We start from the raw sequence: 25,957 nt of genomic DNA on the forward strand, positions 1-25,957 counted from the left end.
TCAGGATGCCACCTGAACGCCTCCCTAGGGAGGTGTGTAGGGCATGTCCAACCGGTAAGAGGCCAGGGGGAAAACCCAGGACACGTTGGGAAGACGATGTCACCCGGCTGGTCTGGGAACGCCTCGGGATCCCCGGGAAGAGCTGGTGGAAGTGGCTGGGGAGAGGGAAGTCTGGGCTTCCCTGCTTAAGCTGCTGCCCCCGCGACCCGACCTCGGATAAGCGGAAGAAGATGGATGGATGGATGGATGATATTATATTATATTATGTATGCATATACATGTATATTGCTGCATATTAATGAGTATATAATTGGATTGTAATTTTTCCTCTTTTCTCTATTTGTTTAGACCACACACACACACACACACACACACACACACACACACACACACACACACACACACACACACACACACACACACACACACATTCACATTCACATCTACCTTTCAGCAATAAAGATGATTAAAGGATTCTCTGGCCGGAATCTGTCCATCGTGTCCCAACTCTAAAATAACTACTATCCCTTCCTTACACACCAAACGAGCCTAACAGAGTTGTTGTTTTGCTTTTAGTTTCTAAATGTGACTTTTGCATTCTTTCATCTCCTCTGATGTGAACTCCACTGCCTTCTTCAAGCTAACAATCATGGCGGTCCTTTGTTTACATTCTTCAACAAGGTCAGCTCATTTAGTCTTTAAGGGCTTGAAATAGCTTTCAAATGACAAAACTTCAACTCACTCACCTTCATCTTTCGTCTTTATCTCCGTTGGTGATTTGCTGGAAGTTGATTCTCTTTCATGTTCTCTTTTAGCGGACGTCGCCATCTTAGCATAGCAGTAGTCGTCCATCTTCTATCACGTCTTCAATCTTCACTTCACATATCGCTCCAAACTCAATGCACGTTTCATGGCTTTGGGAAATACGAATTGAGATATTTGTTGCTATATTTGCTGTGAATCATATGACTTTAAGATCGTGAATTCGAACATTCTCCGAACAACCATAGCATGCGGTCTTCGTCTTTTTGCTTGGCATCAAGTACATTTGCGCATGCGCTATAAAACAGCAACTTCCGTTTCATACTCGACATCAGTTGTTTTTCAAAATAAAGGTATTTTACTCTTGTTTTTTAAACAATTGTTAGCAAAAGTATCTAACATCAAATAATGGACAACTACTCTTTGAAAATAAAAAATATACATATACAAGCACGTGCACAGACTTTTTCTATGGCTGTTGTTCAAACCAGAAAAAGGTCATACATCGAGGGAAAAAAATCTTACATTTTAAATACTACAAGAAACACAGAAATATTTTTCAACCCACTTAGTTGTTTTAGTTAAAAACCTTTAGAAAGTCAAATGATTACTCTGAATAAAGAAGAAAAGCACTTAGAGTGTAGATCTCCACCAGGACCAATCCTATTGTTCACGTGCTACTAAATTGTGTGCCATCTCATGTGTATCGTGTGCTGGTATGACAATAAACTTCCATGATTCCTGTAAAACACCAGACAGTTAGTAATATGGTTTCACATAAAAATGTTGGTGAAACTGCTCATTTCTACCTAGCGATAGGTGGCTCTAACTGTAGTGCTAATCACTCACCAGCAGAAAGCCCTCATCGCACTGCTAATCAATAACTACCATCTTAGGCACTTAACATCACTAATCGCCAGTTAACAGCTATCATGATAAATGTCAACTATCTTAAATGCAAACATGAAAACAAGACACATTAACGTCTTTCCCCATTACAAACATCACAACCCAATCTAAACTTATATAAACACATTACTGTCTGAGCAAATAAGATATTCAATTGTGTTACATCACAATTTATTATATTGAAATTAGCCATGTGATTAAGATGGGCACGGTCTGACCAATCACAAGTCAGTAGGAGCTGCTTTGTTCTCGTGTTTGGAGAAAGCGGAAGAGCGATTGTCAGCCTGACATTGATGTGTCTCTGAGAACTGAACACATTTTTATAACTTATAACAAAATGTGTTTATACAGTAACCTGCTCACATGAGTCAGATTACAGCAGGGGTGTCAAACTCATTTTAGCTCAGGGGCCACATGGAGGAAAATCTATTTCCACGTGGGCGGGACGGGTAAAATCATGGAATGATAACTTAAAAATACAATTACGACAACTTCAGATTGTTTTCTTTATTTTACTTTGGCCCAAAATAGAACAAACACATTCTGAAAATGTACATATCACAAATAATCATCTTGACAAAACAATTCAAGTTAGTTGAAAATTTAGAGGGGAAAAAATGGTGCATTTTCAAAAACACCTTAAAGAACACAATGAACTTAGACTTAATCTCAGTGTTTCTATTAAACTTTAAGTCACAACCCATCCAGAATTGAACAAAAAACTAAATAAAGAATGAATAAAAACTATTTTATGTATCAACTACCTCATTTGTCATTTCCACATATTAATCCTGTGCTAACTCAACAAACCATACAAACTGAGGTAGAAACTATTCAAGAGTGTTGAGTTACTTCCTGTCTTCTAGACATAATGTGTATTGATAGAAAAATAAAAGTTGTGCAATGTGTGAACAATTTCAACAAAGCACAAATAAAAAGTTCAAAGACTGACAGTATTGCAGTAAATCACACACTGTTCACTTTCTTTACATTTGCACAGAAGACAATCATTTTCACAGAACTATATCAGTGTGCAGTGTCTCATGCTGCATTTTAAGTGGGGTTACTGATTGCTTATTTTACTACTGTTTTACGTTGGGTGGAGGGGGAGGAGTCACAGCCCCGCTTTACCGTGTACCTCTTGCTTGGTATACTTGCTCGCCCCGGTATAAACTATTTGCTTGCCTAACATAATTGCTATTGCGACAGTTTTGATACATCTCAACTCTGCAGTGAAAAAGGGTGTAGTGCAGGTTTTTGAGCGTGCACAAACTTGACACATGAGGCCCAAGGTCCCTGGACTGAAGAAGGAGTAACCAAGCACTTGAAGCATCATCTATCTTACTGTTCATGGAGATTTCAGATACAGAGAAGACATGGTGTCATGAGTAGATAAGATTATGCTCCAAATAATGCAAATTTGTATGACCACCTCAGATATTTGTGAAAGAAGCAGTGAGGAGGTCCTGGGTAGGGTGGATGTCGCCACATATGAGCAACATACCACAAACTAAACAGCTAATTGGTTATTTTGCCTTGTGTGTTCTTATGTGTTTTACTGCGGCTGCATTATGTGGGAATCTTTAACAGCACACTGACCAGTTAAATGGTTTTTCACCTGTGTGTGTTCTCATGTGTTGAGTCAAAGAGGTATTTTGATAAAAGATTTTGCCACAAACTGAACATTTACATGTCTTTTCACCTGTGTGTTCTCATGTGTTGAGTCAAATGGCAATTTTGAGAAAAGCTTTTGCCACAAACTGAACATTTAAATGGTTTTTCACCTGTGTGTGTTCTCATGTGTTGAGTCAAACGGTAATTTCGAGAAAAGCTTTCGCCACAAATTGAACAATTAAATGGTTTTTCACCTGTGTGTGTTCTCATGTGTTGAGTCAAATTGACATTTTGAGAAAAGCTTTTGCCACAAACTGAACAATTAAATGGTTTGTCACCTGTGTGTGTTCTCATGTGTTCAGTCAAACTGCAATTTTGAGAAAAACTTTTGCCACAAACTGAACAATTGAATGGTTTTTCACCTGTGTGTGTTCTCATGTGTTCAGTTAAACTGCAATTTAGAGAAAACCTTTTGCCGCAAACTGAACAATTAAATGGTTTTTCTCCTGTGTGTGTTCTCATATGTGGAGTCAAATTGCTATTTTGAGAAAAGCTTTTTCCACAAACTGAACAATTAAAAGGTTTTTCTCCTGTGTGTTTTCTCATGTGTTGAGTCAAATGGCTCTTTTTCGTAAAACTTTCAGCACAAACTGAGCAGCTTAAACATGTTTTACCTCTCTTCTTTGTAGAGCATTCAGAGTGTTTGTTGTCAGTGTGAGTCCTCATATCACTTTCACAGTCTGTATCGCTGCTCAAAGTTACTTCAACCTCGTCTTCTGCCTCACTATCTGATAGTGGAGCTGAGAGGTTGTCTACTTGTGGTTTCTCTTTATCATGTTCAGTCTTCACAGAGAGAATACTCAGTGGAAACTTGGTGTAATCAGCTTCCTCTCGTCCTAGAAGACACTCTCCCTCCTGAGTGATGCAGAGTTCCTCCTTTTCCTTTTTAATGCAGGGTGGTTGTGGAGTCTCCTGCTTCAAAGTGGAGCTCCCCCCTAACTGAGGGGAAACTTCTTCTGGATTACCGATCAGCTGCTGGACGTCTGCAAGACACAAACAACAAAAACACACTTTCTTCTATGTACTGTATGTGTGTGTAGTAGGGTTGTACAGTATACCGCTACTAATAAAGTATTGTGGTACTAATCAATTGAAATCGGTATTATACCACCTTTGAAAAGTACCGGTACCGTTCTTTCATCTGAATGTGTGGCGGTGATGTTGAGTGTGTCAAAACGCACACACAAAGTGCATACAAGCAATAACATGGTGGAGAGGAAGAAAGGCAACAAAGGACAATTCTACTGGTTAATAAAGAGGGTGTGTGAAGTGCAATATGGAGGTATTTGGGCTTCTAAACTAACAAGAACTAACTGCCTCATCCGTGACAACAACGACATGGACTACAGGGAGGAGGTGAAACATTTGGTTGACTGGTGCAGAACCAACAACCTGGTCCTGAACGTCGACAAGACCAAGGAGATCATCCTCGACTTCAGGAAGCACCAGTCCAGCCACGCTCCACTCTTCATCAACGGAACAGCAGTGGCGATAGTAAGCAGCACCAAGTTCCTGGGGGTGCAGATAACTGACAATATGACCTGGTCCCTACACACCGGAGCTCTTGTAAAAAGAGCTCAGCAGCGCATGCACTTTTTGCGTGGGATGAAAAGAGCACAGCTCCCTCCCCCCATTCTCAGCACATTCTACAGAGGCGCTATAGAGAGCCTGCTGACCAACAGCATCTCTGTCTGGACTGGAGCCTGCAATGCCTCAGACTGGAAGTCTCTCCAGAGAGTGGTTAGGACGGCGGAAAAGATCATCAGGACTCCTCTTCCTCCTATCCAGGAGATGGCAAAAAGCCGCTGCCTGACCAGGGCTCAGAAAACCTGCAGAGACTCCTCCCACCCCCACCAAGGACTGTTTTCACTGCTTTCTCCGTAGCAGAACCTCCAGGTTCTGTAACAGCTTCTTTCCTCAGGCCATAAAACTCTTGAACGCAGCATAATAATCCCCTCAATTCCCCCCAAAAATGGATTAACTCGCTGGAATAAAAAGACAATATAACATACATCCATAAACCTGGATGCATATGCAAAAGTGCAATATATTTATCTGTACAGTAATCTATTTATTTATAAATGCACCTTATTGGTCTTTTATCTTGCATTACCATGAGCTAATGCAACAAAATTTTGTTCTTATCTGTACTGTAAAGTTCAAATTTGAATGACAATAAAAAGGAAGTCTAAGTCTAAGTCTAACAATAACGGTGACACTTTAAACAGGGAGCCGCCGCTCTGCAAGGGTTGCTTTACACCTTTCCTGCTTGTCGGCTCCCAGACCGTGGTCGAGGAGCGCAGGGGAGACGTTCCCTCCAGGGCCCATGTTTTGTCGGGGGTACACTGGGTCCATAAAGCTCCGCTCTTTGGTCGGAAGGACGAGGCCGTCGATCAGTTACAACTTGCTCACTTTATTTATTATTTCCACAGGGCACAACCGGACATCCACCATGCTATTCACACCCCTGATCATGCTCACTCTCTCTTTCCTAACTTGCCCACTCACGTCACTCACCCCACATACTGCCACTCTTAAAGGTGCACACACACATACGCTACTCTCACAACAGCTGCTTAAAAACAAGCCTTGCCAAATGTGGTGATTAGTATTACCACCTTTGCTTCAGACTTAGGGTCAACATTTAAATAATAAGCATTCAGATCTGCACAAGGAGTTTAAATAGTGACAGGTATAATGTACCGTATTTTCCGCACTATAAGGCGCACCTAAAAACCACAAATTTTCTCAAAAGCTGACAGTGCGCCTTATAACCCGGTGCGCTTTATATATGGATAAATATTAAGATTCATTTTCATAAAGTTTCGGTCTCGCAACTTCGGTAAACAGCCGCCATCTTTTTTCCCGGTAGAACAGGAAGCGCTTCTTCTTCTACGCAAGCAACCGCCAAGGTAAGCACCCGCCCCCATAGAACAGGAAGCGCTTCTTCTTCTACTGTAAGCAACCACCCGCCCGCGTAGAAGAAGAAAAAGAGCGCGGATATCACCGTACGTTTCATTTCCTTTGTGTGTTTACATCTGTAAAGACCACAAAATGGCTCCTACTAAGCGTCAGGGATCCGGTTCATGAAAAGACGCAATCTCTCCATCCGCACACGGATTACTATTTCACAGCAACTGATATTCCTGTGAACCGCACTGTGGATACAACGGGAGCACGTACGGTGAATATTCGCACCACAGGGAATGAGAAGTCATCCTTCACTGTGGTTCTAGCTTGCCATGCTAATGGCCAGAAACTTCCACCCATGGTGATATTCAAAAGGAAGACCTTGCCAAAAGAGACCTTTCCAGCCGGCGTCATCATAAAAGCTAACTCGAAGGGATGGATGAAGAAAAGATGAGCGAGTGGTTAAGGTAAGTTTAAGTTTACGCGAAGAGGCCGGGTGGCTTTTTTCACGCAGCTCTGTCCATGTTGATATACGTATGTTTGTGATTGCACATTTGCGTACATTTTGGGAGTGAACAGATTTGTTAGAACGCTGGTTTTTAATATATTATTAAAGTTTGACTGACCTATCTGACTGTTTTTTTGACATTCCTTTAGCGCAGTTAGATGCGGCTTACAACACGGGGCGGCTTATAGGTGGACAAAGTTTTGAAATATGCCGTTCATTGAAGGCGCGGCTTATAACCCAGGGCGCCTTATGGTGCGGAAAATACGGTAGTTGTTACACCTGTCCTGCTGCTCTCTCTTTACTCTTTACTGTGCACATGTAGATACGTAGACGCGCACACAGCTCCTTAGTTTGATGCCAAATATTAGCGCAGTTAAAACTGCCCAATTAGCAGTCAACTAATGACTTACAGCATTACTACCTTGAGCACGCCCGATCTCGTCCGATCTCGGAAGTTAAGCAGGGTCGGGCCTGGATGGGAGACCGCCTGGGAACACCAGGTGCTGTAAGCTTGAGCGCGGCGACGGTCTGTAGGAACCTGCTGCCACACGTTGCAACCACCGAAGACAGCAAGAACTCGACTCGGTGAAAGAAACAACGTGAGTATGGCTCCCTGCCCTTTGTGCACCGTTCTCATGGATAGGTTGGCCCTACTAGAGGACCTTGTCCGCCAACTAGAGCAGAGTAATTACGTAACTTTAGACGCGGCGGACACTAGCATTAGCTGTAGCGAGCTGACAAGCCCAGTTTGTAGCAGCCCTAAGCGGCCTACAAGCAAAGGTGAACCAGTTGAGACGCATAAAAGAGTTAGCCCTTTAGCTAGTCCTACACCCCAGGCTATCGGGCACCCTTAGTCATAGGGGTCTCCATCACCCAAAACAAACAGCTTAGCAAACCAGCCATAATTAAGTGTATTCCCAGGGTCAGAGCACCTGACATTGAAGCTAATCTTAGGGAGCTAACTCGCAGCAGGCCTAGTAAACTTGTACGACAGGCCAATTGCACCACTATAGCTACGCAAACATAGTTGCACACGTTGGCTCCAATGACACTAGGATGAGCCAGTCAGAGATTACAAAGAGGAACATAGCTAGGACTTGTAATCTCGCTAGAAAGATGTCCAGGCATCGAGTACTTGTCTCTGGCCTCTGTGCTGATGAGGGATGGTGTTCACCATAACCGGGAATGCGCCATCACTCTATCTAGTAACATAGATTACTGGTTAAGTCACACTTGACTAACTACACTAGAGCAAGCTCGGACACAGGCAATTACAGTGTCTGTTAGACCGAGTAAGGGGTCAGTTAAGCTAGAACTAACCAGTGGTAGGCTGGAAAATTCCTGCACACATAGCATTTCTCGTAGATTTATACACAACTCACAATGTTTTTTCTGTAGTGACTGTACCAGATGTGAACATGCATTCTACTGAGGTGGCAAATAATGACGCGTTCAATCCATCGCAGCATCAAGCACACAATCTGAAAATCCCCATCATATCAATATATTATTCGAATTATTTAAGGCGCACTACACAAAACAAGCATAGACACTATTGCCCCTCTCAAGTTGAAAAAGCCCAAACCCAAGACTACGGCTTGGCTCAACGAGACCACCAGAGCAGAGAGGAAAGCATGGAAACAGGCGGAGCAGAGGTGGAAGAAAGATGTCCTGCAGGTCTCTCTTGAGATACTGAGGGACAGACAGAAGAGCTACCACAGGGTGGTTAAAGCTGAGAGAGACAAGTTCTTTGCCAGTCTCATTGCCAATGCTCCAAACTCCAGAATTCTATTCAGAATCATCAATTCTGTTGTTTGCCCTCCCACCACTGTTATCCAGGATGCATCCCCTACAAAGTGTGATGAGTTTCTGTTGTTTTTCTCAGATAAAGTAAACACCATCAGAAGTAACATCCCACCTTGCACCTGGGACTTAGCTGTTACTCTGAGATGCTCATCCACTTTCTCCATGTTCAGCTCCATCTCCCTTTCATCCCTCTCTAAGATGGCCGTCGCCTTGAGACCAGCTACATCCACTCAGGATTCCGTCCCTGCCCTCCTCCTTAAGGAGGTTTTTGATGCATGCTGTCCATCATCAACTGCTCCCCGACCACAGGTATAGTCCCATCATGCCTAAAAGAATCAGTGGTCCAACCCCTTCTTAAGAACGCCCCTGCACTCTTCAGTATGTACATGCTGCCACTAGGTGACATCATACGCAAATACGGTGTTAGCGTCCACTGTTATGCTGATGACAGCCAACTCTACATGCCCCGAAAGCTGACCAACACGCCAGATTGTAGTCAGCTGGAGGCGTGTCTTAATGAAATTAAACAATGGATGTCCACTAACTTCTTGCAACTCAACGCCAAGAAAACGAAAATGCTGATTATTGGTCCTACTAGACACCAACATCTATTTAATAATACCACCTTAACATTTGACAACCAAACAATTACACAAAGCGACTCGGTAAAGAATCTTGTGTATTATCTTCGACCCAACTCTCTCGTTTGAGTCACACATTAAGAGTGTTACTAAAACGGCCTTCTTTCATCTCCGTAATATCGCTAAATGTGTTCCATTTTGTCCACAAGCGACGCTGAGATCATTATTCATGCGTTCATTACGTCTCGTCTCCATTACTACAATGTGTTATTTTCAGGTCTCCCTATGTCTAACATTGAAAGATTACAGTTGGTACAAAATGCGGCTGCTAGACTTTTGACAAGAACAAGAAAGTTTGATCATATTACGCCTATACTGTATATACATTTATATACATATATACATATATATATATATATATATATATATATATATATATATATATATGTATACTGGCTCACCTGCACTGGCTTCCTGTGCACTTAAGATGTGACTTTAAGGTTTTACTACTTACGTATAAAATACTACACGGTCTAGCTCCGTCCTATCTTGCTGATTGTATTGTACCATATGTCCCGGCAAGAAATCTGCGTTGTAAGAACTCCGGCTTATTAGTGATTCCCAGAGCCCAAAAACAGTCTGCGGGCTATAGTGCGTTTTCTATTCGTGCTCCAGTACTATGGAATGCCCTCCCGGTAACAGTGAGAGATGCTACCTCAGTAGAAGCATTTAAGTCCCATCTTAAAACTCATTTGTAAACGCTCGCTTTTAAATAGACCCCCCTTTTAGACCAGTTGATCTGCCCTCTCTTTTCTGCTCTGCCCCCCACTTCTGCGTGGAGAGGTTATTAAGTGACCCCAGCACAAGCTGTTCCAAGGACCCGGGGTGGACCACTCATCTGTGCATCAGTTGGGGACGTCTCTGCGCTGCTGACTTGTCTCCATTCAAGATGATCTCCTGCTGGCCCAACTATGGACTGGACTCTCACACTATTAACTAGATCCACTATGGACTGGACTCTCACACTATTAACTAGATCCACTTTGGACTGGACTCTCACATTATTAACTAGATCCACTATGGACTGGACTCTCACACTATTAACTAGACCCACTATGGACTGGACTCTCACACCATTAACTAGATCCACTATGGACTGGACTCTCACACCATTAACTAGATCCACTATGGACTGGACTCTCACACTATTAACTAGATCCACTATGGACTGGACTCTCACACTATTAACTAGACCCACTATGGACTGGACTCTCACAATATTAACTAGATCCACTATGGACTGGACTCTCACACTATTAACTAGATCCACTATGGACTGGACTCTCACACTATTAATTAGACCCACTATAGACTGGACTCTCACACTATTAACTAGACCCACTATGGACTGGACTCTCACACTATTAACTAGATCCACTATGGACTGGACTCTCACACTATTAACTAGATCCACTATGGACTGGACTCTCACACTATTAACTAGATCCACTATGGACTGGACTCTCACACTATTAACTAGATCCACTATGGACTAGACTCTCACACTATCAACTAGATCCACTATGGACTGGACTCTCACACTACTAACTAGATCCACTATGGACTGGACTCTCACACTGTTAACTAGATCCACTATGGACTGGACTCTCCCACTATTAACTAGATCCACTTTATGTCCATTGCACCGGTCGCAAAAGTTTCTTGTTGTTCCCATTGAGTTGACTTTTTTCTTGCCCTGATGTGGGATCTGAGTCTAGGATGTCGTTGTGGCTTGTGCAGCCCTTTGAGAAATTTGTGATTAAGGAATATATAAATAAACTTTGATTGATTGAACACTTATATGGTTTTTCATCTGTGTGTGTTCTCATGTGTCAAGTCAGAGAGCTATTTTGAGAAAAGCTTTTGCCACAAACTGAGCAGCTCCAACAATTTTACCTCTCTTCTTTGTAGAGAATTCAGAGTGTTTGTTGTCAGTGTGAGTCCTCATATCACCTTCACAGTCTTTATCGCTGCTAAAAAGTTCTTCAACCTCGTCTTCGTCTTGTGGTTTCTCTTCATCATCTTCAGTCTTCACAGAGAGAATATTCAGTGGAAACTTGGTGTAATCAGCTTCCTCTCGTCCTAGAAGACACTCTCCCTCCTGAGTGATGCAGAGTTCCTCCTCTTCCTTTTTAATGCAGGGTGGTTGTGGAGTCTCCTGCTTCAAAGTGGAGCTCCCCCCTAACTGAGGGGAAACTTCTTCTGGATTACCGATCAGCTGCTGGACGTCTGCAAGACACAAACAACAAAAACACACTTTCTTCTATGTACTGTATGTGTGTGTAGTAGGGTTGTTCGGTATCATTACGGGTTCAAAAAAGGATCTCGGCTAACGCCACGCTACTGGGAACTGTAGTTAAGCTACATAGCGTCGCTACTTGTTGTGCACTACTGCCCATCACTGATTCTAACTCGTAAATAAACACTAGCAAAAGTCAGCTTACAATGCAGGTAATGGGGATGCACTCTATTTCTTCTATAAAAAAACTCAAAAAAAAATATCCAGCAACTTTTTATATACACGCTGTAAGTATATATGTAATGTAATAACAGGCACATTCATAATAACATGTACTATTTACGTATTTTCATATTTTTTTTATAATTTTAAGCAAACGGCGGCACATTATTTTCACAGGCGCATCACAACGTTCGCTATTTCCTTCAACAACATCACCAACTATTACTAATAAAGGCAGACTTCATGAGTGTCATCAAAGAATAGTTTGGGAGAAATTATGATCAAAACCTTATATTTTTGAGCCTGAAAATAAAGAGGATGAGCTACAAGTTTTAGAAGCTGACTGATAAGCAGATCAATTAATTAGCACTATTGCTAAGTGCTAAACAAAAAATATAAACTATATACCATCCAATCTCGATTAATATAACTTTTTATTTAAATTAAGGCAGATTTTCCGGTACAGGATAATAGCGAGTACAGTTGCATCCCTACTATTTACTAGCACAGTATCTTGTAACAGACATTTCCGCCATGTTTGATTTTGTTCATATCTATAATTGTGTTTAATAGAGGTGTAACGGTAACGGTTTTACATTTAATAAAAGTACATTAACTTGCAGTTTGAATTTGAGGTACTGTAAAGTAATGTGTACCAACACATTTGATTTGATTTTTATTTTTATTAAAGGGGAACATTATAACAATTTCAGAAGGGTTAAAACCATTAAAAATCTTATTTTATTTTTCGAAGTTTTTTTCAAAATTTTACCCATCACGCAATATCCCTAAAAAAAGCTTCAAAGTGCCTGATTTTAACCATCGTTATATACACCCGTCCATTTTCCTGTGACGTCACATAGTGATGCCAACACAAACAAACATGGCGCATAGAACAGCAAGCTATAGCGACATTAGCTCGGATTCAGACTCGGATTTCAGCGGCTTAAGCGATTCAACAGATTACGCATGTATTGAAACGGATGGTTGTAGTGTGGAGGCAGGTAGCGAAAACGAAATTGAAGAAGAAACTGAAGCTATTGAGCCATATCGGTTTGAACCGTATGCAAGCGAAACCGACGAAAACGACACGACAGCCAGCGACACGGGAGAAAGCGAGGACGAATTCGGCGATCGCCTTCTAACCAACGATTGGTATGTGTTTGTTTGGCATTAAAGGAAACTAACAACTATGAACTAGGTTTACAGCATATGAAATACATTTGGCAACAACATGCACTTTGAGAGTGCAGACAGCCCAATTTTCATCAATTAATATATTCTGTAGACATACACTCATTCGCTCTCTTTTCCTGAAAGCTGATCTTCAGTGGCATAAGGGACGGTGTGAGCCAAGACTTCCAGGGGGTTTAGCTCGCTCGTCTGCGGGAACAAACTGCCGCCATTGCTTGCCGTGCTACCGAGGTCCTTTGTCCCTGAATTGCTCACACACTCCGGCAGATTCAATGGGGGTCTGGCGGCAGATTTCTTTGACTTTATCGTTGGAAATGCATCTGATTTGAGTGTCGCAGAATATCCACACATTCTTGCCATCTCTGTCGTAGCATAGCTTTCGTCGGTAAAGTGTGCGGAACAAACGTCCAATTTCTTGCCACTTTCGCATCTTTGGGCTACTGGTGCAACTTGAATCCGTCCCTGTTCGTGTTGTTACACCCTCCGACAACACACCGACGAGGCATGATGTCTCCAAGGTACGGAAAACAGTTGAAAAAACGGACAATAACAGAGCTGATTTGACTCGGTGTTTGTAATGTGTTTGAGAAAATGGCGGATTGCTTCCCGATGTGACGTCATCGCTCCGAGAGCGAATAATAGAAAGGCGTTTAATTCGCCAAAATTCACCCATTTAGAGTTCGGAAATCGGTTAAAAAATATATGGTCTTTTTTCTGCAACATCAAGGTATATATTGACGCTTACATAGGTCTGGTGATAATGTTCCCCTTTAAGGATCCCCATTAGCTAGTTGCCACAACAACCCACTAGTCTTCCTGGGGTCCACAATTCAATACAATTACAAGTAAAAGCATATAATTATAACTACACAATACAGAAAACATAATAAAAAAAAAAAACGCAATCAAATCATTAAACAAGTTTAATGATTATTTCAGGGACAAAATGTCTTTATCCACAAACTCAAAAATGATTTCAACAAAAAGTGTCTGCTGAGTTTTTTTAGTACATGTTGTATCAGAGGATGAGAAACTATGCAGACACAAACAAAAAGGCTGATTGAAAAATATTAAAACACAGGATCACGGTCAATAAAGGCGGATTCACACAGGATTATACCAAGTATCGTTGCTTGCCTACAGTTTACTACTGCGGTCACTTCTAACAGAACAACAACACTTGGGTAAAACGTAATGCATCCTATTTGGGTCCCACATCAACCTTAAGAAAGTCAGTGACTTCACTATAAAAGTGGGTGACATTGTTATCACCAGGAAAGATGAGGTCACCTACCTAGGTTCCATTCTAGAGGCTAATCTTTCCTGTGATAAAATGGCAACCAAGGTAATCAAAAAGGTCAACTAACAAACGAGATTTCTCTACAGAATCTCCTCTCGGGTCAACAAAAGCACCATGAGGATTCTAGCGGGAACTCTCATTCAACCCTTTTTCGATTACACATGCACCTCCTGGTACCCTAGTACCTCCAAAACCCTCAAATCTAGACTCCAAACATCCCAGAACAAGCTAGTCAGATTACTTCTAGACCTCCACCCCAGATCCCACCTCACTCCTACCCACTTCTCCAAAGTGGGCTGGCTCAGGGTGGAAGACAGAGTCAAACAACTTGCACTGAGCCTAGTCTATAACATCCGCTACACCTCCCTGATACCGAAGTACATGTCAAACTACTTCCTTAACGTTAATGACCGCCATAAACACAACACCAGGGGGAGTTTCACTAACCACGTTAAACCCAGATTCCGATCTAACAAAGGTCTTAACTCATTCTCTTTCTATGCCACATCAATATGGAATGCACTCCCAACAGGTGTAAAAGAAAGGGCATCTCTATCCTCCTTCAAAACCGCACTAAAAGTACACCTCCAGGCAACATCAACCCTAAACTAACACCCTCCCTGGATTGTAAATAATCAAATGTAAATAATCGAATGTAGAAACTTTATCTTATGCTTTCTGATCTCTCTATGTCCACTACTTGCTGTACATATCCTACCAAGTCAGTCCTACAACGTTTCAATGTCCATTTCTCTGATGGTGCAATTGTTGATGACTAAAGTGTTGATATCAACCAAACCTAACCCCGCCCCTCCTCCACATCCCACACCCCGGATTGTAAATAATGTAAATAATTCAATGTATATACTCTGATGATTAACTTGTGTGATGACTGTATTATGATGATAGTATATATCTGTATCATGAATCAATTTAAGTGGACCTCGACTTAAACAAGTTGAAAAACGTATTCGGGTGTTACCATTTCGTGGTCAATTGTACAGAATATGTACTTCACTGTGCAATCTACTAATAAAAGTTTCAATCAATCAATCAAAAGACATTTCCGCCATTTTGGATCGAGGTAAAAATGCTAACAGGTTCTTTGTTTCTTCCTGTGCACTTAAGATGCGACTTTAAGGTTTTACTACTTACGTATAAAAAAATTACACGGTCTAGCTCCATCCTATCTTGTCGATTGTATTGTACCATATGTCCCGGCAAGAAATCTGCGTTCAAAGAACTCCGGCTTATTAGTGATTCCCAGAGCCCAAAAAAAGTCTGCGGGCTATAGAGCGTTTTCTATTCGGGCTCCAGATGCTACCTCAGTAGAAGCATTTGAGTCCCATCTTAAAACTCATTTGTATACTCTAGCCTTTAAATAGACCCCCTTTTAAGACCAGTTGATCTGCCGTTTCTTTTCTTTTCTCCTCTGCTCCCCCTATCCCTGTGGAGGGGGAGATACACAGGTCCGGTGGCCATGGATGAAGTGCTGGCTATCCAGAGTCGGGACCGCTTGCCTGTGTAACGGTTGGGGACATCTCTGCGCTGCTGACCCCGCTCGGGATGGTTTCCTGCTGACCCCACTATGGACTGTACTCTTACTATTATGTTGGATCCACTATGGACTGTACTCTCACAATATTATGTCAGACCCACTTGACATCCATTGCATTCGGTCTCCCCTAGAGGGGGGGGGGGTTACCCACATATGCGGTCCTCTCCAAGGTTTCTCATAGTCATTCACATCGACGTCTCACTGGGGTGAGTTTTTCCTTGCCCTTATGTGGGCTCTGTACCGAGGATGTCGTTGTGGCTTGTGCAGCCCTTTGAGACACTTGTGATTTAGGGCTATATAAATAAACATTGATTGATTGATTGTTTACATTGTTCAACAAAGTCGGCTAATTTCTATTTTTAGGGCTTGGAATTCAAACAGCTTTCAAATGAGGGAACGCAACACACTCACCTTCATCTTTCGTCTTTATCTCCGTTGTTGATTTGCTGGAAGTTGATTCTCTTTCATGTTCTCTTTTAGCGGACGTCGCCATCTTAGCATAGCAGTAGTCGTCCATCTTCTATCACGTCTTCAATCTTCACTTCACATAACACGCCATCGCTCCACACTCAAAGTCCGTTTCCTGGGCTTAAGAAAAGGCGAATAGTTGAGGTATTTGATGCTATTTTTGAATCTATAAGATCGTAAATGTGAAACTTCTCCGGAAAGCCACGCCGCTTAGTCCGCCATCTTGGACTTTCCGCTTGACCACTGTTCCATGTGTTTGCGCATGCGCTAGAAGTGTGCGACTTCCGATCGACAACTGCACTTTAAAAAATAAAATACCTTTTAAATAACTAGCGGCCCTTTTCATCTTTTCTTACATTTCTGTCTCATAATTGAAGTGCTCCTTATCGCGAAAACATTTTTGATATCAAAACACTTTGGAGATAGAAATTAAACAAAAATCGACAATGTTGTATTCTGTCTTTTAGTGGGTTAAGCAAACGGCAAGTTGTTTGGCAAAGTAAGTCTTGTGAAAGTGTGAAACTCACACTACCCCAGTATACATTTTCAACATTATATCATTTCACCCTTTTTACGTTTTTTCCTCTTGACTTTTATCAGTAATATCCTCATTGAAGGATGACTTGTACTCGACCTCGGACCAACTGCACTCAGTGAGGAAACAAACACGCTCACATAAATATTGCTCTTATTGCAAGCATAGACAGCAGAACACTTCTATTTTCACTTTTGTACACTGACTTTAGTTATCTGCTGCACTGACAAGATGCCCGCTCGGTGCGTGTTGGCGACTGGAGCCAAACTGCTGTGTCAAAACTGGCGTGTGACGTCACCATTGACCTTTTTCTTTTACACGAACATGAAAAGAAAATAATGGGCTCTGTTGGCCACTTACTTAATAAACATACAGGACAAAGTGCGTCCTGATTCTTTGATTCTATTTTAAACTTGATGTGTGTCGATGATAAGAAAGTTTGTCGCTGCATTACTGACTAATAACCTCAGTTTTATCTGAAGTTCCATCGAGGTTTGTTTTGAAGCGAAAGTGGGCGCAGAGCACATCCCTCTACCACTGGTGTGTGACGTCATCGCTGCCTGTGCAACACGATATATTATTTTTAATAATCACATGTGTTAACGCGTTAACATTGACAGCCTTAGTTGAAACCCATACTTTTTTCTGAAAACTCATCAAATCACTGACCTGTAAATAGCATACTCGCCAACCCTCCCGGATTTTCCGGGAGACTCCCGTAATTCAGCGTCTCTCCCGAAAACCTCCTGGGACAAATTTTCTCCCGAAAATCTCCCGAAATTCAGACGCTAACCCACAATATAACCAGCATACCTGCCCAATCACGTTATAACTGTAGAATGATGGAGGGCGAGTTCTTGGTTTCTTATGTGGGTTTATTGTTAGGCAGTTTCATTAACCTCCTCCGAGCACGGCAACAACACACAACAACAGCAGTCACGTTTTTATATGCAGTAAAGCAGTTCGTCTGCCGTAAACAGCAATGTTGTGACACTCTTAAACAGGACAATACTGCCATCTAGTGCATTTGATGAAAGCACTTTTGTGCGTGCCACACAGCAATGCATCATCAGAGAGGGTGTTCAGCATGGTTAGAAAAATAGTGACAGAATAGAACAAGGATGGACAATTCAACCCTTAACTCAACAATGAGTAGATGAGTGGTATGTGTGTGTATATGTGTAAATAAATGAACACTGAAATCCAAGTATTTATTTTATATATATATATATATATATATATATATACATATAATAAAATATATATATATACATATATATATATATATATATATATATATAGCTAGAATTCACTGAACGTCAAGTATTTGTTATATATATATATATATATATATATATATATATATGAAATACTTGACTTGGTGAATTCTAGCTGTAAATATACTCCTCCCCTTTTAGCCACGCCCCCAACCACAAACCCCCTCCCACCCCTCCCACGCCCACCTCCTGAAATCGGAGGTCTCAAGGTTGGCAAGTATGAATTCAACCCTTAACTCAACAATGAGTAGATGAGTGGTATGTGTGTGTATATGTGTAAATAAATGAACACTGAAATTCAAGTATTTATTTTATATATATATATATATATAATAAAAATAAAAAATATATATATATATATACATATAATAAAATATATATATATACATATAATAAAATATATATATATATATACATATATATATATATATATATATATAGCTAGAATTCACTGAACGTCAGGTATTTGCTATATATATATATATATATATATATATGAAATACTTGACTTGGTGAATTCTAGCTGTAAATATACTCCTCCCCTTTTAGCCACTCCCCCAACCACGCCCCCTCCCACCCCGACCACGCCCACCCCCTCCCCCCACCTCCCGAAATCGGAGGTCTCAAGGTTGGCAAGTATGGTAAATAGTGGCCCATTATCAGTTTTACTCCCTCCGAGGTCTTAATCAAGGCTCAAGTCGTTCGTTTTTCTCACAGACATTTATTTCAGCCACGTCTTCTTCACGTTACCAACGATGCCAAATATAATGCCGTCAGAAGTAATAAAATAAGCAAACAGAACTTACAATTAGTCTGACATCCAAAAAAGAAAACACATAGATTTCACAAACATATCAGAAGTAATCATACCTCGTTGGCCTCATAAACTCCAAGGGAATAAAGTTTATTTTCAATCCGAGACTCCATTAACGTCTTCCACATCAAACACTTGTCGTCTCATGCTGCTTCCTTAATTCCCTCACATATTAATTGTCCCCCCAACAACGTGACCAAATTATATTCCCCACTCAATTGACATGGGTTTGTAACAAAAATAAAGTTAAGATAAACTTGCATGAATTAACCCAAGGAAATACCTTTTTAATCACATTATGTATAAAATATGAACTTATCTTTATGCATTGTATTTATTTATTCTCACCAACTATGACATTATATATCAAATATACATGTTGCTTCTGTCAGCAGCTACACTGACATTGATGTGTCTCTGAGAACTGAACACATTTTTATAACTTATAACAAAATGTGTTTATACAGTAACCTGCTCACATGAGTCACATTACAGCAGGGGTGTCAAACTCATTTTAGCTCAGGGGCCGCATGGAGGAAAATCTATTTCCACGTGGGCCAGACTGGTAAAATCATGGGATGATGACTTAAAACTACGACTCCGACAACTTCAGATTGTTTTCTTTATTTTACTTTGGCCCAAAATAGAACAAGCACATTCTGAAAATGTACATATCACAAATAATCCTCTTGACAAAACACTTCAAGTTAGTTGAAAATTTAGAGGGGGAAAATGGGACATTTTCAAAAACACCTGAAAGAACACAAGGAACTTAAAGTTTGATTTTAAAAAAACACTGAGATTAAATCTAAGTCATAACCCATCTAGGATTGAACAAAAAATTAAATAAAGCATGAATAAAAACTATTCTATGTATCAATTACCTCATTTGTCATTTCCACATATTAATCCTGTGCTAACTCAACAAACCATACAAACTGAGGTAGAAACTATTCAAGAGTGTTGAGTTACTTCCTGTCTTCTAGACATAATGTGTATAGATAGAAAAATAAAAGCTGTTCAACAAAGCACAAATAAAAAGTTCAAAGACTGACAGTATTGCAGTAAATCACACACTGTTCACTTTCTTTACATTTGCACAGAAGACAATCATTTTCACAGAACTATATCAGTGTGCAGTGTCTCATGCTGCATTTTAAGTGGGGTTACTGATTGCTTATTTTACTCCTGTTTTACGTTGGGTGGAGGGGGAGGAGTCACAGCCCCGCTTTGTGTACCTCTTGCTTGGTATACTTGCTCGCCCCGGTATAAACTATTTGCTTGCCTAACAAAATTGCTATTGCGACATCCAGTGGACACATTTAGAACAGCAGTTTCTTTCATTAAAAAATGCAGCTGAATTTTGCACTTCGCAAACCCATCTCGCAGGCCGGATTGAACCTGTTACGCCCGAATGTCGAGGGAGGTGGGGGTTGGGTTGTGGGTGTTGGGTGTTAATTATTCATATGTCTCTGATTTGCACATCAATCAGTCTGAGGAGTAAAAGTTGTCACTTTTTTATGGGAACAGTTACCCAGCATCACTTATGTGTGTTATCCACAGCCTGTAGAAGTGTGTGTATGACAGTTATGAAGCTGCTGTTAGACACTGCACATTTTCATGTCAACTTGATATATCTCAACTTTGCCGTGAAAAAGGGCGTAGTGCAGGTTTTTGAGCGTACATACCACAAACTAAACAGCTAATTGGTTATTTTGCCTTGTGTGTTCTCATGTGTTTTACTGCGGCTGCTTTATGTTGGAACCTTTTACAGCACACTGAACAACTAAATGGTTTTTCACCTGTGTGTGTTCTCATGTGTTGAGTCACATGGCTATTTTGAGAAATACTTTTGCCACAAACTGAACAACTAAAGGTTTTTTCACCTGTGTGTGTTCTCATGTGTCGAGTCAAGAGAAAATTTCGAGAAAATATTTCGCCACAAACTGAACAATTACATGTTATTTCTCCAGTGTGTGTTCTCATGTGTCGAGTCAATATGCTCTTAATAGAAAAGCTTTTGCCACAAACTGAACACTTATATGGTTTTTCACCTGTGTGTGTTCTCATGTGTTCAATCAAATTTCTCTCAACAGATAAGCTTTTGCCACAAACTGAACAACTAAACGGTTTTTCACCTGTGTGTGTTCTCATGTGTTCAGTCAAACCACAATTTCGAGAAAAGCTTTTGCCACAAACTGAACAACTGAATGGTTTTTCACCTGTGTGTGTTCTCATGTGTCGAGTCAAATGGCACTTTTTAGTAAAACTTTTAGCACAAACCGAGCAGCTCAAAGATGTTTTACCTCTCTTCTTTGTAGAGCATTCAGAGTGTTTGTTGTCAGTGTGAGTCCTCATATCACCTTCACAGTCTTTATCGCTGCTCAAAGAATCTTCAACCTCGTCTTCAGCCTCATTATCTGATAGTGGAGCGAAGAGGTTGTCTATTTGTGGTTCCTCTTCATCATCTTCAGTCTTTACAGAGAGAATACTCAGTGGAAACTTGGTGTAATCAGCTTCCCCTCGTCCTAGAAGACACTCTCCCTCCTGAGTGATGCAGAGTTCCTCCTCTTCCTTTTTAATGCAGGGTGGTTGTGGAGTCTCCTGCTTCAAAGTGGAGCTCCCCCCTAACTGAGGGGAAACTTCTTCTGGATTACCGATCAGCTGTTGGACGTCTGCAAGACACAAACAACAAAAACACACTTTCTTCTATGTACTGTATGTTCGTGTAGTAGGGTTGTACAGTATACTGCTACTAATAAAGTATCGTGGTACTAATCAATGGAAATCGGTACTATACCACCTTTGAAAAGTACCGATACCGTTCTTTCATCTGAATGCCGCTGTGCGGCGGTGACTACCTCCAGGGCCCATGTTTTGTCGGGGGTAACACTGGGTCCATAAAGCTCCGCTCTTTGGTCGGAAGGACGAGGCCGTCGATTAGTTACAACTTGCTCACTTTAATTATTATTTCCACAGGGCACAACCGGACATCCACCATGCTAATAACACTCCTGCACATGCTACCACTACCTCTCCTTACTCGCCCACTCACTTTTTCACGTCACTCAGCCCACATACTGCCACTCTTAAAGGAGCACACACACACATACGCTACTCTCACAACAGCTGCTTTAAAACACGCCTTGCCAAATGTGGTGATTAGTATTACCACCTTTGCTTCAGACTTAGGTCAACATTTAAATAATAAGCATTCAGATCTGCACAAGGAGTTTAAATAGTGACAGGTATAATGTAGTTGTTACACCTGTCCTGCTGCTCTCTCTTTACTCGCCCGCTCACTCACTGACGTCACTCAGACAACACGTTGACATTCTCACAAACACACATACTACTCTCATAAGTTAACCAGCTCCCCTGCTGTGCACATGTAGATACGTAGAACTTGATGCTAAATATTAGCGCAGTTAAAACTGCCCAATTAGCAGTCAACTAATGCAAGTGAAATAACTACATTTTGTAACAAATTCCTACAATTTGTGTTTTGTCTTTAATAAATGTGTTTTACCTGCTACATGGCTTATCTGTGTGCATTTATCCATAGTTTCGTTTTTAGTACTTAATTAATAATTGTATTTTTCTTAAAGCACAGACCAGGAGTGGCAACCATAAATCATGAATAATTTAATATAATGTCAGTAAAACTTTATGTTCTATTCAAATCTAATCCTTGATTATAGCAGACTATATTTAATATGGAAAACTGTAAATTGTGAGGTAAATGAGGATGGTGTTCTGCTGACCTCGACTGTGGATGTTGTAGATCGGTGGAGGGAATACGTCGAAGACCTCCTCAATCCCACCAACACGTCTTCCTATGAGGAAGCAGTGCCAGGGGAATCTGTGGTGGGCTCTCCTATTTCTGGGGCTGAGGTTGCTGAGGTAGTTAAAAAGCTCCTCGGTGGCAAGGCCCCAGCTGTGGATGAGATCTGCCCGGAGTTCCTTAAGGCTCTGGATGCTGTGGGGCTGTCTTGGTTGACAAGACTCTGCAGCATAGCGTGGATATCGGGGCGGTACCTCTGGATTGGTGGTTCCTCTCTTTAAGAAAGCGAACCGGAGGGTGTGTTCCAACGATCGTGGGATCACACTCCTCAGCCTTCCCGGTAAGGTCTATTCAGGTGTACTGGAGAGGAGGCTACGCCGGATAGTCGAACCTCGGATTCAGGAGGAACAGTGAGGTCTTCGTCCTGGTCGTGGAACTGTGGACCAGCTCTATACTCTCGGCAGGGTCCTTGATGGTGCATGGGAGTTTGCCCAACCAGTCTACATGTGCTTCATGGACTTGGAGAAGGCATTCGACCGTGTCCCTCGGGAAGTCCTGTGGGGAGTGCTCAGAGAGTATGGGGTATCGGACTGTCTGATTCTGGCGGTCCGCTCCCTGTATGATCAGTGTCAGAGCTTGGTCCGCATTGCCGGCAGTAAGTCGGACACGTTTCCAGTGAGGGTTGGACTCCGTCAAGGCTGCCCTTTGTCACCCATTCTGTTCATAACTTTTATAGACAGAATTTCTAGGCGCAGTCAAGGCGTTGAGGGGATCCGGTTTGGTGGCTGCAGGATTAGGTCTCTGCTTTTTGCAGATGATGTGGTCCTGATGGCTTCATCTGGCCAGGATCTTCAGCTCTCACTGGATCGGTTCGCATCCGAGTGTGAAGCGACTGAGATGAGAATCAGCACCTCCAAGTCCGAGTCCATGGTTCTCGCCCGGAAAAGGGTGGAGTGCCATCTCCGGGTTGGGGAGGAGATCTTGCCCCAAGTGAAGGAGTTCAAGTACCTCGGAGTCTTGTTCACGAGTGAGGGAAGAGTGGATCGTGAGATCGACAGGCGGATCGGTGCGGCGTCTTCAGTAATGCGGACGCTGTATCGATCCGTTGTGGTGAAGAAGGAGCTGAGCCGGAAGGCAAAGCTCTCAATTTTCCGGTCGATCTGCGTTCCCATCCTCACCTATGGTCATGAGCTTTGGGTTCTGACCGAAAGGACAAGATCACGGGTACAAGCGGCCCAAATGAGTTTCCTCCGCCGGGTGGCGGGTCTCTCCCTTAGAGATAGGGTGAGAAGCTCTGTCATCCGGGAGGAGCTCAAAGTAAAGCCGCTGCTCCTCCACATTGAGAGGAGCCACATGAGGTGGTTCAGGCATCTGGTCAGGATGCCACCCAAACGCCTCCCGAGGGAGGTGTTTAAGGCATGTCCGACAGGTAGGAGGCCACTGGGAAGACCCAGGACACGTTGGGAAGACTATGTCTCCCAGCTGGCCTGGGAACGCCTCGGGATCCCCCGGGAAGAGTTGGACGAAGTGGCTGGGGAGAGGGAAGTCTGGGCTTCCCTGCTTAGGCTGCTGTCCCCGCGACCCGACCTCGGATAAGCGGAAGAAGATGGATGGATGGAGATTAAAATCTGATTAATTGTCCAGCCCTAACTCAGCCCTAAGAACTAGGAAATGCTCAAAGTCAAATCCTGGCGCAACAACATCATTTTAATCTTTCACTAGCTGCTACAGTGTTTACAAGATGGAGGATGACTTAGAGATAGTGGCTGTTATGTCCACTCTAACATCCATCCAATAACTTGATGGACTCCATCAATAACTTAGCTTAGTAACGTGAGCTAAATATTTCATTTGTGGCATTTGCAAAAAATAGGAAGCGCTTGTTTTGCTCTTCCACTTTCTTCATTTGACTTTTGCATTCTTTCATCTCCTCTGATGTGAACTCCACTGCCTTCTTCAAGCTAACAATCATGGCGGCTCTTTCTTTACATTCTTCAACAAGGTCGGCTCATTTACACTTTAAGGGCTTGAAATTCAAATCGTTTTCAAATGACAAAACTTCAACACACTCACCTTCATCTTTCGTCTTTATCTCCGTTGGTGATTTGCTGGAAGTTGATTCTCTTTCATGTTCTCTTTTAGCGGACGTCGCCATCTTAGCATAGCAGTAGTCGTCCATCTTCTATCACGTCTTCAATCTTCACTTCAGATATCGCTCCAAACTCAATGCACGTTTCGTGGCTTTGGAAAATACCAATTGAGATATTTGTTGCTATATTTGCTGTTAATCATATGACTTTAAGATCGTGAATTCGAAAATTCTCCGAACAACCATAGCATGCGGTCTTCGTCTTTTTGCTTCGCTTCAAGTACATTTGCGCATGCGCTAGAAGTCAGCTACTTCCGTTTCCGACTCCATAGCATGTGTTTTTCAAAATAAAGGCATTTTAATCTTGTTTTAAAACAATAGTTGGCAAACATATCTAACATCAAATAATGGACAACTACACTTTGAAAATAAAAAATATATATACACAAGCACATGCACAGACTTTTTCCATGGCTGTTGTTCAAACCAGAAAAAGGGCAAACATCGAGGAAAAAAATCATACATTTTAAATACTACAAGAAACACAGAAATATTTTTCAACCCACTTAGTTGTTTTAGTTAAAAAACTTTAGAAAGTCAAATGATTACTCTGAATAAAGAAGAAAAGCACTAAGAGTGTAGATCTCCACCAGGACCAATCCTATTGTTCACGTGCTACTAAATTGTGTGCAATCTCATGTGTATCGTGTGCTGGTATGACAATAAACTTCCATGAATCCTGTAAAACACCAGACAGTTAGTAATATGGTTTCACATAAAAATGTTGGTGAAACTGCTCATTTCTACCTAGCGATAGGTGGCTCTAACTGTAGTGCTAATCACTCACCAGCAGAAAGCCCTCATCGCACTGCTAATCAATAACTACCATCTTAGGCACTTAACATCACTAATCGCCAGTTAACAACTATCATGTCAACTATTTTAATTGCAAACATGAAAACAAGACACATTAATGTCTTTCCCCGTTACAAACATCATAACCCAACAAAAACAAGGGTGTCCTTTGTCTCCATATTTATTTATTATTGCTATGGAAATATTGGCGATTAAAGTTGGATTGAATAAAAATATTGAAGGGCTCAGTAATAATAATATTGAAAGTAAAATAACAATGTATGCAGACGATGCAAGCTTCTTTATTAGCCCCAATCCTCATTGTTTGCGGAACCTTCTTAATCTTTTGGACATATTTTCACAGCAATCTGGCCTTAAGCTTAATTATGATAAATGTAAAATATTAAGGATT

General features: G+C 41.6%; 1 protein-coding gene across 1 annotated transcript; it reads right to left on the minus strand.

The window, feature by feature from the left end:
• Positions 1 to 3,267: 3,267 nt before the first annotated feature.
• LOC133619301 (uncharacterized) lies at positions 3,268 to 24,950 on the minus strand. The gene is made up of 4 exons (XM_072915405.1): positions 24,675 to 24,950; positions 21,124 to 21,492; positions 11,107 to 11,439; positions 3,268 to 4,328 (listed from the first exon to the last, which is right to left on the minus strand). The coding sequence occupies exons 1-4, from the start codon at positions 24,778 to 24,780 to the stop codon at positions 3,370 to 3,372; spliced, it is 1,767 nt and encodes a 588-aa protein (XP_072771506.1). The 5' UTR covers positions 24,781 to 24,950; the 3' UTR covers positions 3,268 to 3,369.
• Positions 24,951 to 25,957: the final 1,007 nt, after the last annotated feature.

This window comes from Nerophis lumbriciformis, linkage group LG20, assembly GCF_033978685.3.
Source record: "Nerophis lumbriciformis linkage group LG20, RoL_Nlum_v2.1, whole genome shotgun sequence".
In the NCBI taxonomy this organism is placed as follows: domain Eukaryota; kingdom Metazoa; phylum Chordata; class Actinopteri; order Syngnathiformes; family Syngnathidae; genus Nerophis; species Nerophis lumbriciformis.

Coding starts and splice junctions, on each gene's coding strand:
- LOC133619301 (XM_072915405.1), bottom strand. CDS start 24,780: ATGGACGACTACTGCTATGCTAAGATGGCGACGTCCGCTAAAAGAGAA. Junction 21,493..24,674: donor GATAAAGACGAAAGATGAAG/GTGAGTGTGTTG, acceptor TGTGTCTTGCAG/ACGTCCAACAGCTGATCGGT. Junction 11,440..21,123: donor ATGCTCTACAAAGAAGAGAG/GTAAAACATCTT, acceptor TGTGTCTTGCAG/ACGTCCAGCAGCTGATCGGT.